The 13,092-nt window shown below is 56.3% G+C and overlaps 1 protein-coding gene across 3 annotated transcripts in view; it reads left to right on the forward strand.

Annotated features, from left to right (window-relative positions):
- Positions 1-13,092, forward strand: part of NOC2L (NOC2 like nucleolar associated transcriptional repressor) — a 64,235-nt gene that overhangs the window by 46,276 nt on the left and 4,867 nt on the right. For all 3 annotated transcript variants that reach the window (XM_090023496.1, XM_090023497.1, XM_090023498.1), the window contains one exon: positions 1,201-1,336. In XM_090023496.1, the coding sequence (XP_089879622.1) occupies positions 1,201-1,336 (136 nt within the window). The remainder of the gene's footprint in view (positions 1-1,200; positions 1,337-13,092) is intronic.

Genomic DNA, 13,092 nt, shown 5'->3' on the forward strand with positions numbered 1-13,092 from the left:
AATAGCCACAAAGCATGCAACAGTCAAGGCACCTGATCTTCTTGCTTACCCACGAGGTGATGGTTACAGTGAGAGTGTTTCCTTGCCCATCCCAAAGATGCTTTGTCTTAGACCAGGGTTAGGGTGCAAGGCAGAGAGACTGCAAAGCCAAAGACCGATCACATGGGCAGAGGTTGACCAGGTATGCATGGCTACTCCTGGTAATGCCTGCCTGCCTGAGATGTGGTGCCAGTCCCAAGCACTGAGTTTAGGAGCACAGCTCCTGTGATGCAGCTCGCAGGGACATTGTACTTGTGTGCAGAGCTTGTGGCTGCCTCTCCTTGAGCCAGCACTGCCAACAGCCCTCACCCTAGAAATAAATCACAAGGTGGCAAAATGGAGTTAGCTCATGCTAGTTTGGGGAGCAAACATGTCTTAGTACCAGCTTGGTACCATGCTTATCCTTGGTACCAGGAGATATGCATGGCGCTTTTACTGTCCCTGTGGGACAGTGCCAGCTGTAGCAGGGCAGCTCTAAAAATGAAAGGGGTTGAAGCAGAGGTGGGTAGCATTTGACACTGCGAATTCTTGCCATTTAACCCTGTTCAGATAAGGGTTACATGACAATGCAGCAAAAGAGAAGCCCAAGGCATTTCTTTGCTATATTTCCCTCTCCGCCTTACTGGCACTTGGCTACTCCAAAGCTGGCGGGTGCTGAGACCGTCCAGACCACCACTCTGTTCTGCTCTGCTCTCTACGATCAGCAGCACTTTTGGGGACAGGCAGGGCTTTAAATCCAGGAGCTGGGGACAGAAGAAGATGCAGCCATGCACTCACACTCATCAGAAGGTTCTTGAGTGCCCCTACGCTCAGCTGGACTCAGTGCAGAGGAGGTGGGTTTTCCCCTTCCTGAAAGACTTGCAGTGGGGTTTTACCCAGCAGATGGCCCGGAAGCAGCAGCTGTTTGTCAGCAGCACCCCGGAGTGGAGATGTTGCATGCCTTAATGGACCTTCATAACTGCCTCCACCCCAAGGCATCTGCTGCTTTCCAGGGTGATCCTTCACCTTCCGGCTCTAGGGGTTTCGCTTGCTGAGCTCCTGGCTTTGACCCCAGTGCTGCATGGTTAATTGCAGCTGCGGCTGGGCCCACCCCGTGATGGGAAAGCAGAAGCTAAACTTGTTTTCACTGATCCTTTCTTTTCTCTCTCTTCCCCCACCTAGCTTGAAGACCTGAATTTCCCAGAAATCAAGCGCAAGCGGCTGGAGGATAGGAAGGAGGAAGACCACAAGGAATTCAAGGATCTCTTTGAGTTGGACAGCGACTCTGACGAGGAGAGCGGTGGATTCTCTGTGAAAGGTACTGGGCTGGGGCTGAACCAGGGGTCTGCGCTCACTTCATCTGTGCATAAATCAGGGCCCATCACACGGGCATCGCATGGCATGGCTCTGTCTCACGTGGCTTGGGGATGCAGAGTGCGGCAGGGCGGTTACTTGTGGAGGCTTTGGAAACCAGCACGAGGAAGCTGGTTCAGTGTCGTCCATCTTACCGCTTCATTCTTAGTGCCTTTATCCAGCTCATTCTAAAATCCCCATTGCCTTTGGCCCCTGTCTGCCCCTTTTCCTCTTATCCCGCTGCCCCAGCACCAAGGGGTGCTAAGATTGGCCATTGTCTCTGAATCCAGCCCCAGAAGCGTTTACCCAGAAAGAGGGCCTGCTCTCCCCGGCTCCTGCAGTGCAGCTGTGTGTCACTACAGAGTGGCTCTAAGCTAGATCCGTGCACTGGTCATTTGTCCCTTGCGTCTGCGGCCTGCAGGGAGCTTTGGCAACAGCCCGACCTTTCGGATAATGGGATGTTTATGGACCTTTCCAGCAGCACTGTTTGGTCTCGTGTCTCTGCAGCTCTCTCCCCTCCATAAAATGGGGATTTGTGGCCCTGTTCTACCTCACAAAGGTGTTTAGGCTAAATACAGTAAAGAGAGGTCACTTGGATATCACAGTAAATGAGACCATAGGAATTGCCAGGTCCCACCACTGCCAACTTTCAGACCTGAGACCACACTGGAGAGCAGGGTTAACCACACACCCTTGAATCCTTGTAGGAAACTTTCTAGTGGCTTAAATTATGAAAAAAATAGTTTTCCACGGGGCCGGGAGGTTTAGGCCAGCGGAAAGAATGGCACAGAGTCATTCACCAGCTGACCGCTAGGGGTCTGCAGTAAATTGTGGAACCTGCGTAAGTGCTCAGGAAAACTTTTGCATTCCTCCTTTAGTGGGAATTTTGCCTCAAAGTGTTTTCTGAATAACTTGTCCCTACTTATTATAGGGGGAAGGCACTTGCAAGCAGTCAGGAGCTACCTTTTTTCTTCAGGAGTTCACCTGCTCCTGTGTCTTGTTCCACGTGTCAGGCCCTAACCTTTTGTGTGGGGCAGTGATTATGGGGTGCAAGAATAAATTCTGATGTTTGGTGGAGGATTAGGCTAGTGAAGTAGACAAAGCCGTGCCTCCATTGCAGGTGTCCCTCATACACTGCAGAGACCTCTCCCTGTGTCAGACAGGGTTTTTAAATTGATGGGTTTTGCAAGTGTCCTTAGTAATAAAGAGGAGCAAGGAAAAATAGAAAGCCGCCCCCCCCCCCCAGCCCAGAGCTCGTTCCAGTGGAGCCTTGAGGTAGCTCTGGGTCTCCGCGGCTTCGGAGACCTGCCCACCAGACTGACACTTCCCAGGCGGGGGTCACTGGTCTCCCAACGACCTGCTGTATTCACCCTTGGAAGGCACTATTCCCCACAGCCCATTCCAGGAAATGCTTCGACAAGAGGAGCAACAGCAGTGGGCTGTAGCTCTGTCTCTTGGCACCAGTCCCCGGTAAAAACCACTCCAGCTTTTCTGTCCTGGGCCTTCACGGGCTCACCAGAAATGTCCAATGAAGGTAACACTTCGTGGTGTACAGCTGGGCTTGGTAGCTTCTCCCAGTGTGTGCATGTTTGGTGTCGGTTCAGCCAGCCCCTGGGGGCCTTTGTGCAACAGGTGCACATTGCAGAGCGCACTTCATGCCGGGCAAGGCTTGCACCAGGCCCGCGTGGGAAGAGCACCTCTCGTTGAGGGGCCAGGTGTACAATTCAGCCTTGCGTTACTATATCAGTAAGGACAGTGCTCTCCGCCTTTCCTAGCTCGGCTGCTCCTGCTTTGGTTTTACCCTCCTGTTCCTTACCCTGGTTTGTAGGGGGATAAGTGGCAGGGCCTGAGCACAACCTGCAGCTTGAAGTGGGCTGCTTTTGGCAGCCAGCCGAAGCTCGGAGGCCTCGCGTGGAGGCAGCAGAGCAGCAGGATGGGGGCGGGGATGGAGGGTGGCTCGTGCCTCGGGGGACACGAATCGGGGGCACAATGAGCCCTCGTCCTCTTGCTTGTCCTCTGCGCTCAGCAGCTGTCGGTGTTGGCCGCAGATGGAGGTGAGTCAGAGTGTGGTTGTCCCTGTCACCAGCGCCAGCATTTGCAGCTATTGTTGTAATGTCTGGGGGGGAAGGGGAGGACTTGCCGAATGAAACAGAAGTGCAGCGCTTGCGCTGCTGCCTTTACCCTCCACCCCACTCCTCCCTAGCCCACATGCCCCAGTTGCAGCCCTTCTGTACTGGTTTGACCTGGGGATTCTCAGCCCTTCTCCCCGTGGCACACACGTGGAGGGGAGGGGCCAGGGTCTGGAGGGGCAAAAGACTTTTGGTTGGCCTTTAACATTAAATCAGCACTTGCTCCTTGTGTCCTCTTTATCCCTGAGCAACAGGGGATCTTGCTGGATCCTGATCTCATTATATTATTAAGCTGCACACAAGGCAGAGGTGTCCCCAAGTTCAGCTTGTAACCGGCCTGCTCGCAGAGCCAGCCACACTCAGCTGCGGGGCTGTAGCAGCCTAGCTCTGCAGGGGCGCTGTAGGAGAGGACATGTGGAGCCTCAGATGCTTGGTACTTGCCACACTTCCCTGAAGAGTGTAACTGGGTCTGGCTCACCGGGGGTAGGACAGTGCGGGGGGACAAGCTGCTGTACTGGCCCATCTCAGAGCCCTGCCGATGCCAGCGAGAGACAAGCGGCAGCACCTGCCTGCTCTGGGATTTCTGCACTGACATCCAGCTCCGTCAAACACGGACACGAGTGTCTGTCCAGTGGGTCCCTCAGCCACTTGGCCCTGCCAGCTCTGTCGTCCAGCTGTGGGCACGGGAGCAGGGAGCGGCTTAGACGCACGACACCTTCCCGCGATGCAAGGGTAATGTAAGAAGGAACAACAGCAGCATGTGGTCAAAACAGCCTAGATGATTTAGAGCCTTCTTCCCTTAGTTTTGCTCTGGATATGTCTCATGCCAGACGTGCAGTAGCTGAGAATTGATCTGAGAGGTAGTAAGCCGTGTTAGTAAGGCAGCGTTTAGATGCACCTTATAGACTAGTTAAATAAGAGATATATGTGGAGCATAAGCTTTCGTGAACTTGAGCTGTGAAAGGATAAGCATAGATCAGTGTATAAAGTGGAGTATTTCAATCAAATCAAAATCAAATCATTTACTCTACTTTACACACTGATCTATGCTTGTCCCTTCATAGCATCTGATGAAGTGTGCCTGAGTTCACAAAAGCTTATGCTTTCTCTGTATACCTTATTTAGTTAGTCTGGGGTGCATATCTACCCTGCCTTCTCTTAGATTTGATCTGCCTGGGAACAAAAACATTTAGGAGTTGCTCCAGGAAACCCTGGGTGGTGAATTAAAAACGGATGTAAATGATTAAAAACTGATGCGTCTTTGCATCAAGAATGATGTGGACAGTTTGGAAAGAGTCCAGTGCAGAGCAAGAGAAATGATTAGAGACCTGGGAGGTAAGACTTACGAGGAAAGGCTGAAAGAACTAGGGTTATTTAGTCTGGAGAAGAGGAGACTGAGGGGGGATTTGATAACAGTCTTCAGATACTGAAGGGCGATTACAGAGAGGGTAAGTTCTCTGTGGCTGAAAGGGACCGGACTAGGAGCAGGAGAGATTTAGGTTGGAGATGAGGAAGAACTTTCTGCCTTTGAGGCTGATCAAGCATTGGAGCAGGCTGTCCAGAGAGGTTGTGGAAATACCCATCCTTGCAAGTTTTCAAGAGCAGGCTGGACAGACTTTTGGCTCAGATGGTCAGGGATGATCCTGCCTTGAACTGGATCTGGACTAGATGCCCTTGTGACATCCCTTCCAGCCTTAATTTCCTATGATCCTGTATGGCCTGAGGTTAGGATGAGTAAGATCGAGCATCCAGCTGAGCAGCAACATCCAGCACTGTCCGTGAAATGGAAGAGTCTTGGGGAGACTTAAAGCGTTGGGTTTCAGGGCTCACCCCATTTCTAGCAGTTCAGACTGGGAGGAGACCTTCTCCAGGGACAAAATATTGCCCATGGGCCAACTCTGGGCTTCGTTACCCTTGAGTGTGGCTGCTGTTAGGGACAGGAGGCCGGACCGGTTGGATCCCTGTGTGCAAATCAGAGCCACGCTCATACAATGGTATAGACAGGAGGAAGAAATCTGCCCCCTTCCTTTGCCCCACCTCAGGCAGCATCTGCTGCTGGTTTATTACCATCACTGTGGCTTCCTGGGGGGATGCAGGGAAGCAGTCAAATTGTCTCCTGTTCTTAGCCAGAGACGAGACATTTGAAAGGGAGATGCCCTTTCAGGTGATGGAGAGGTTCGTGGGTGTTTTGCCCAGCCAGACACTAGCCTGCATCCAGACCAGTGGAAAATCAAATGTTAATCGCCAGGAAATTATCCATTTTCTGTTAATTAGCTGCTGTTCACAGCCCCCTCGCTCCTCTTTTTTTTTTTTAAATTAAATATTGCAGTACTTAAGTGCTCATTACAATTTACAGCGACCGTAATCTCTCTGGAGCAGGGTTAGCTGGGAGAGCAGCTGGACTGCGGGGTTAACCGTGACTAACGAAAATACCTTGCTCGTTAACTCCCATCTAACGAAAGCGAGGCTGGCAGAGCAGATTAGAGCTGGCTATTCCAGGGTTTTCTTCCTGCCTGTTTCTAGTTTTGAGAGAGGCTCAGAAAAATGCAAAATAAACAGCAAAGGGAAATCTGGTGAATAGGACGGGGCAGTGGGATGTAGCTCAGTGCCGGGCACATCCACCTCGGCGCTCTCCCTCTTTCCCTGGCCACGCCATTGGGAAGCTCGTAGCTACACGGTTTCCTTTTGCAGCTAACTTACAATGCCAGCTGCTGGCCCCCTGCATCTCGCCACAGAATCCATCTTTGCAAGTGCACGGAGTGGGGACCAGGGGTAGAAGGGGAGTCGCTCACTTTATCACCATAACTGCAGCTGCTGCCTCACAGACGACCCAGGTGGTTCAGTACGAGCCCCAGCCCCGCATACGTGCTCAACCTTGAGTAGGCTTGCTGCTCGTAGGCACCCCCAGCTCACTCGGCCTCTGGAGCAGGGCGCACGCCTAGGGGTTGGGGCCTGGGCTTGGGGACGGGGCCGTCTGTGAGCACATGCACAGGGCTTGGGCTGCAGTGACCCAGTAAGCGGCGTCCGTCTGAATTTCTCAGGGTGTTTGGGCATGTGCAAACCTCCCCCAAGCCACATCATAACCGGCTTCCCTTGTCGCCCATGCACATACATGCTCTCAATCTGTCAGTCCGTCCCAACCCCTGCCCCCTTCCCAAAGGCCTCAGGCGCAGCTGTCAGCAGCCGGGAGGGCAGATGGAAGCAACGGCTGCTCGGCTTCCTCGTTAGCAATGCGGCTTGCCCCAGGGCAGTGGCAGGGGGGCCCACCTGAGCAGGCTGAGCCGGGCCCCTGGGACGAGGGTGGTATCCCAGCGCTGAGAGCTTCTCCGCTCCTCTTGAGCTGACGCCGGGGTCTCTTCTGCTTTGGTCCTGGCACTGGGAGGGAGCACCTGACCTCTTCCCACTGCACTAACCTGCCTCCTGCCCCCCTACCTCCCTGGCCTCTCCCCAGGGTGTGACTCCCTCCCCTCCCCACAAACACACATGCCTCCCCCACTCCCCATCCACCTACGCTGCAGGGGGGAGCAGGGATTTGCCGCTTCCTGACCCAGGCCAAGCTGCAGGAAGCAGCCGCCAGTAATTTGGTGTTTGCAGCTCCGTGAACTTCCCAGCTGAGGAGCCACGTCCCGAGGAATCCCCCCCTGCACAGCACAGGGGCCGCTGCAGCACGGAGGTGCAGACCAGGATAGGAGCACGTGAAGGTCCCTGTTGGGTTGAGGGGGGCAGAAGGGGGCCTGCTGCATGGTACTGGGAGTGCAGCAAGATGGGATGAGTCTCCATGGGGAAAGCAGCCCCTGGATTCCTAGGACCACGACATGGCTTGGAGGCGAAAGGGGGCTCAAGCCCATAAGGGGCCAGGGGCAGCAGCGCCCCATTGCCAGGCTGCAGGCACATGCAGGGATCCCCGTTCAGCAGGGTGAGACGGCGGGTGCAAGCTGGGAGAAGGGAGGGTGCTAAACAGGGAGGTGGTATTCTGCTCCCAGACCTCAGAGTCTCTGCTGCTTCCTTCTCCCCTTCAGTTCCTCGTCAGTCTTATCCCCGAGCCCCCAGGCAATGCAAGTACAAGGGTGTATGTGCGCTCAGGGGAGCAATTCCAGGAAGATGCATGATGGCCTGGGCACAGGGATGAGCGTTCGCCAGGGTTTCAGCGGGCAGCCTCCCTGCTTCCCCTGCAGGGCTTTTCCACGTGGCAGCTGGGTGCTGTAGAAGTGGCCAGGGCAAGGTGTGGCAGCAGGTGCCACGGTAGAGGCTCTGCTCTGTCTGATACTTTTTTTTTTAATCTTTGGCTCCTGCCCAAGAATAAGGAAGAACTGGCTGTGTTTACAGCAAACCTGTCCACTTGCTCCACTGCTCCCACCAGCACAGCTGGTGCCAGCGCGTGTCTGTATGAATTGGGCACATACCCATGGCATGCAGTATAAATATGTGGTTGTCTCGCTACACCAGTGTGCAATACAGCAGGTGCACAGTGCGCCTGCCTGGGAACAGCATGGCTGAGCCATTGCAGCAGGTGAGATGCACACCTCGAGGGGTGCGGGAACATGGCATGTGTCTAAACAGGTATGGACGAAAACTGGTCTATAAAGAGGTGCTTGCTTGCACGTGTCGTTCTGCTGCGTGACTAGCGTACAATATGTATGGAGACAACCGAGTGAAAATATTCGGAGCGAAGCATGAGCCGTAGATAGAGGGCATCAGGGTCAGGTAGGAAATTCCCCTGACAGGCCAAGCTCTTCCTAATTGCCAGTCGTAAGGCCTTTTGTACCTTGTTCGGAAGCATCTGGCAAGAGCTGGATGCCAGGATCTCAGACAAGAGGGAGATCGCTGGCCTGACACGGTGTGGCCGTGCCAGTATCCCCACGTTCGAATGTAGAAGGTCATTCCTGCACATCAGATGTGGGCCAGGCCGCTGACAGGCTGAGACGTCTTGGGACCAGCGGGAGCACAGGCTGCTTCACTTTCTCTGCTCCAGTCGCCTTGAGCGACAGTGCCAGGAGCCTTCAGTGCTTAGCAGCATTAAGCTAGGATGGCTTGCAAATTGTTCCAGCCCCAGCTTCAGCCTTGTTTCTTAAGCCAGGAATGTGCTTCCCCTAGCACTTTGTTCTGGGCCCGTGTTGGTTGCAAGCAGTGCGCAAGGGGCACCGGGTTTAAACGTGTCAGTTTTGGGATCTCTCTGCAGCTGGGATTGTGGCAAACTTTTTTTTTTATCTGGTTCCTTGTAGGATCTGAGCAGTTTGATAACTGAGGATCTGAGCGCCTTGATAAAATTGGGGGGTGGCAGCGGCATTGCTTAGCTATGGAGGGGGAACATGAAGCCTGGTTGCAGAGCCCACTTTTGCAGGGTGTCCTCAGTTCCTACAACCTGTGCTAACCCCGGGGGATGAGGTCAGTCTCCAAGCCTGAATTACTCCCTCTCCTTTGCTCTGCACTCTTTTGTCCATCTGTTTCTTCCTTTCTGTTAGGCAAATGTGGGGAAATGTTTCCAGCCAGCCCTCTTCTCCTCCCCCCGTGCAAAGGGCAGGGAATTGGGGCGTGGGGCTTCAGAAGTGCCCTGAGCAGACGAGCACGGTTGTGTGGCACTGAGCTGGGGGCAAGCTGAAGGCAGGGGAGTCTGCCATAAAATCTGCCATAAAATACCTGACATCTTTTGCACAGAGCTTGTGTGTGTAAGCATGCCCCCTCCTTGCCTTGTCTGTCAGGGATGTGGAGTGCAGGCCAGCCTCCTCGGGTGCCACCTTCTCGCAGTAGCACCAGGAGACACCAGCCCAGACCTGGGCCCTGCTGTGCTTGTGCTGCGTGGGCATGGGCACGTAGCAGGTGATAAAGTCTGCCCCAAGAGCAGAGAGACCAAAGAGGCAAGAATCAGAGGGGAAAGAGAGGGCTAGGGATGTGGGCGAAGTCACCATGAGGCGGTGACCAGGCCAGGGAGAGCATGGGGGCTTCTTGACCCCCCAGTGCCTTGTGCCCCCTGCCTGGATGCAGATTCCTTCATTGATTCCTTCTGCATCAAAACCAAACTGGTTTCATAGGATCATAGGAAAGTAGGCCTGGAAGGTCATGTAGTCCAGCCCCCTGCTCAAGGCAGGAACATCCCTGACTAAGAAGCTATCCCAGCCAAGCGTCTGTCCAGCCTCTTGCAAACTCCCAAGAGTGATTTCCACAACCTCTAGGTAGCCTGTGCCAGTTCTGACCCACCCTCAAAGTCAGAAAGTTCCTCCTCGTTTCCAACCTAAATTTCCCGTTCTGCAGACCATTGTTTCTAGTCTTGTCCCCTTCGGCTATGAAGAAAAGCCCATTTCCATCCTCTCTGTAATCGCCCTTCAGGTATTGGAAGACTGTTATCAAATCCCTCCTCAGTCTCCTCTTCTTTAGACTAAATAACTCTAGGTCTTTCAGCCTTTCCTCATAAGTCTTATCTCCCAGGCCCCTGATCATTTTTGTTGCTCTGCGCTGGACTCTTTCCAAACTGTCTACATGGTTCTTGCAGTGCAGGGCCCTAAACTGGACACTGGACTCCTCACCGGTGCTGAATAGTGGGAGACTCGCTTCCCTTGATATGCAAGTGGGAATACGACCCAGCCTGCGGTTAGCTTTTCCTTTTTTTTCTTTTGCAATGAGAGCACACGGCTCATTCAGCTTAGGGTCCACCGTAACCCCCAGGTCCCTTCATTCGTTTCCTCCCTGCTGCAGTCACAAAGCTGCACATCTCACCCTGCATCCCAGTGGGGCTCCCGGTTTCCATCGGCTTCACACCTGGCTTGGAAGTGCTGGGGCCCCGCTGTCGGAGTAAGGCCAGTACACGCAGCAGATCCAGCTGTGCGCTGGAAAGGGGCAGAGAGGTACAGGGCAGAGGGAGCTTTTGAAAGGGGGGTTGTTCGCGGCGTAATTGCCTGAGTCGAAGGGAAGTGGGCCCCTCCGTCTGTCTGCTTCAGGCAGCGGTGTGATCGCTGCCGGCCTGCCTCTCTGGGGCTGGAGCAGAGCCAGAGGGACGGGGGAAGGAGGGTTAATCCATGGGCGAGCGCAGCGCCGCGGGTCCGTGCAAGGGCTGGCCGGGAGGAGGCAGCTGGGAACGCTCTGGAGGCCAAGGGGGGGAAGAGTGGGGGCGGGGAGCGCCATGGGTTTGATCAATCGATCTGTCTGGGGTGGGGGCTGGGGGCGAATCACATGCATTCCTCTCATTTACCAGCTGACAGAGCTCCGGGAGGGCAGACGGCTGCTCCTGGAAATTATTAATGGCTTGGCGAGAGGCGCTGGGCTGCCTCGTCATGAGGCAATTAGAGGCGAGAGAGGAGCGTGGCCACGGCGGCTCTGCGGCCAGGCTGTAATGAGCTCTGGTGGGGGGGAGCGGGGGCGGCATGCGTCTCATGAGCTGGAGCGGCCCCCGCACACGGCCGCCACCTCATCGCCTTGCAGCGGTTTCGTGCTGGGGGGCAGAGAGGACGGGCATTTTCCTATGCCGAGGGGATAACCGTGGCTCTTCTCGCGCACCAGTGCCCTGGGGTCAAGGGGGATCCATAGCCGGTGCATCTCCGGTGGGGGCCAGGGACGGCACATCCCTCACGGCAAGTCATCTGTCACCCCCAGTGCCCTCGGCTAGGCACGGAGGTGGGGACCAGCCTATACTGTAATAGCACTGGCTGACGATGACAAATCTCCTGCCGCTCCCTCAGGCCCCTCTCGCTTTCAGCCCCCTGCTCCTGGATGTTCGGCTGGGTTTTTTTCTGCGTAGGAGCCATGCTTGCTGGCTAGCAGCATGTGGGGGAGGCAGGGAGCTGCTGTCAGGCTGGGGTGGGGGCAGGGGTGCGCGGCCCCCCAGCTCGGTGTAGTGCCACGGCCTCCGGGCAGCCGGGATCGTCTAGGAGCGTGGGTGTCGAGCTCGCAGGTAGGGATGCCCTGGGAAGGAGCTGTGCAGGTGAGCATGCAGAGAATGGGGCAGAGGGAAGACGAACACTACGGTGCTTCTCCGCGCGGCGCTCCAGCCTCCTAACTCAGCGCCCAGCAGCACTGCCTGCCAGCCACGTGAGCCCAGGACACTTGGGGACCTGCAAGAGGCTCAGCCCTGCGGTGATAGGCACAGGACACACGGGACCTGCTTCTTGCCTCGGTTTCCCTGCCCCAGGAACGGGGATGGGAACACGCAGGGCCTGAGAGCTTCAGGTGCCACGTGCCCAGCGCACTGGGAGGCAGGAGGGGAGGGCAGCATTGAAAGGTCCATCACCTGGAGATGGGCACGCACAGGCTTTCTGATGAAACTGTTCTCCGTGCATCTCCGCCTCCTTGTTTCATGCACGGGGGCTGCTCATTTTAGTTGTCTGGCTGCTGTGAATGGGCTCGCCCCTTGGCCGTGGCTGGAACACTTTCCCCTTCCTCCTGGGAGGCCAGTTTCCATCGCTGCTTAATCTGGTTTAATTCTGGCGTTGCGTCTGCCTAGCTCCTGGGGCCTCTGGGTGAGATCGCCCCAGGCCCCAGCCTGGCAGGAGAGCATGTGTCCGTGCCACTGGCTCTGGGCTGTCTCAAGCAGGCATGAGGAACCGAGTCCTGGAGTGAGGCGACGCTTTGGACTAGAGCTGGTGTGAGCGTGGACATGGCCAGCGTGGCCCAGACCCTGGGCCCATTTTTGCTAGTGTCCCATCTCCAGCAGAGGCTTCCTCGAAGTGAGCTGGAGGATTATTGCCTCTTCCCTGAGTTAGCTCTGATGGTTAAAGACAGGCTTCGGCCTGAGCTGGCCGTAGGTGATGCTCGCTTTGGCGGCCCTGCTCCAGCCATCCCTCAGCCCTTTGTGGTTCCCGCTGAACTGTCGGTCCCAGGGAGGCAGGTGATGGCTTTGTGCAGCCCGCGTCCCGTGCTTTGCAGCCCGCTGATCGCATACAGCCAAACCCAGCGCGGCGGCTGCAAGCCTCCCGGGAGCGCTGGCGGGTTTCCCGTCCCGTGTCTGCCCCTCCCCCCCACGCCGGTAATAGCTTCATCATCACGGTGATTAATGCAGGCTTCCCAGCGCCCACCCTCCGCCTGCACCGTCTGGGAAGCCAGGCTCCTATCTCGGCGGCCGCCTGGCAGGGATCCCTGGAGGCAGGGCGCGGGGGAGGATCGTGCACGGGGGAGCCTGCAGCGTTCCTGGCGCTGCCACGGGCCCCCTGGCACGCAAGGGGCCAGCGAGGTGTGCGAGCGGGGGGCTGGGATGTGGGACCTGGGGGTGGCAGCCCTCCAAAAAAAGGGGAGGGGGGGCTGGTCCCCCCAGGCTTGCCCTCCATGAGCCTGTGGTCCTCAGGCCGTGCAGTTCGGCTGCAGCCCAAGGATGCTCTTCCCAAGCCCGACACGGAGCAGTGGTTAGACCTCAGCCTCCAGGGGGGCACGGCACAGGGTGGGGGCGCAGGGGCAGGGGGCTGGCACGTGCTGCGGGGCAGTTCTGCGTCTCTCCTAAGAGGGAAGCAGGGCTCAGCCGGAGGGGGTTTGGTTCTCCTTTCTCCCATGGGGGCCTGGATGTTGGCCTGCCTCCCCAGCCCACCTGAACTGGCGACGGGCTGGGTCTGTGGGGGCTGGCGGGGGGAAGAAGGGGCTCTCTCTGGTCCATGCCTCTTGAAGGCCTGCAGGC

This window comes from Crocodylus siamensis, chromosome 12, assembly GCF_052110815.1.
Source record: "Crocodylus siamensis isolate JL-2025a chromosome 12, ASM5211081v1, whole genome shotgun sequence".
Taxonomy (NCBI): domain Eukaryota; kingdom Metazoa; phylum Chordata; order Crocodylia; family Crocodylidae; genus Crocodylus; species Crocodylus siamensis.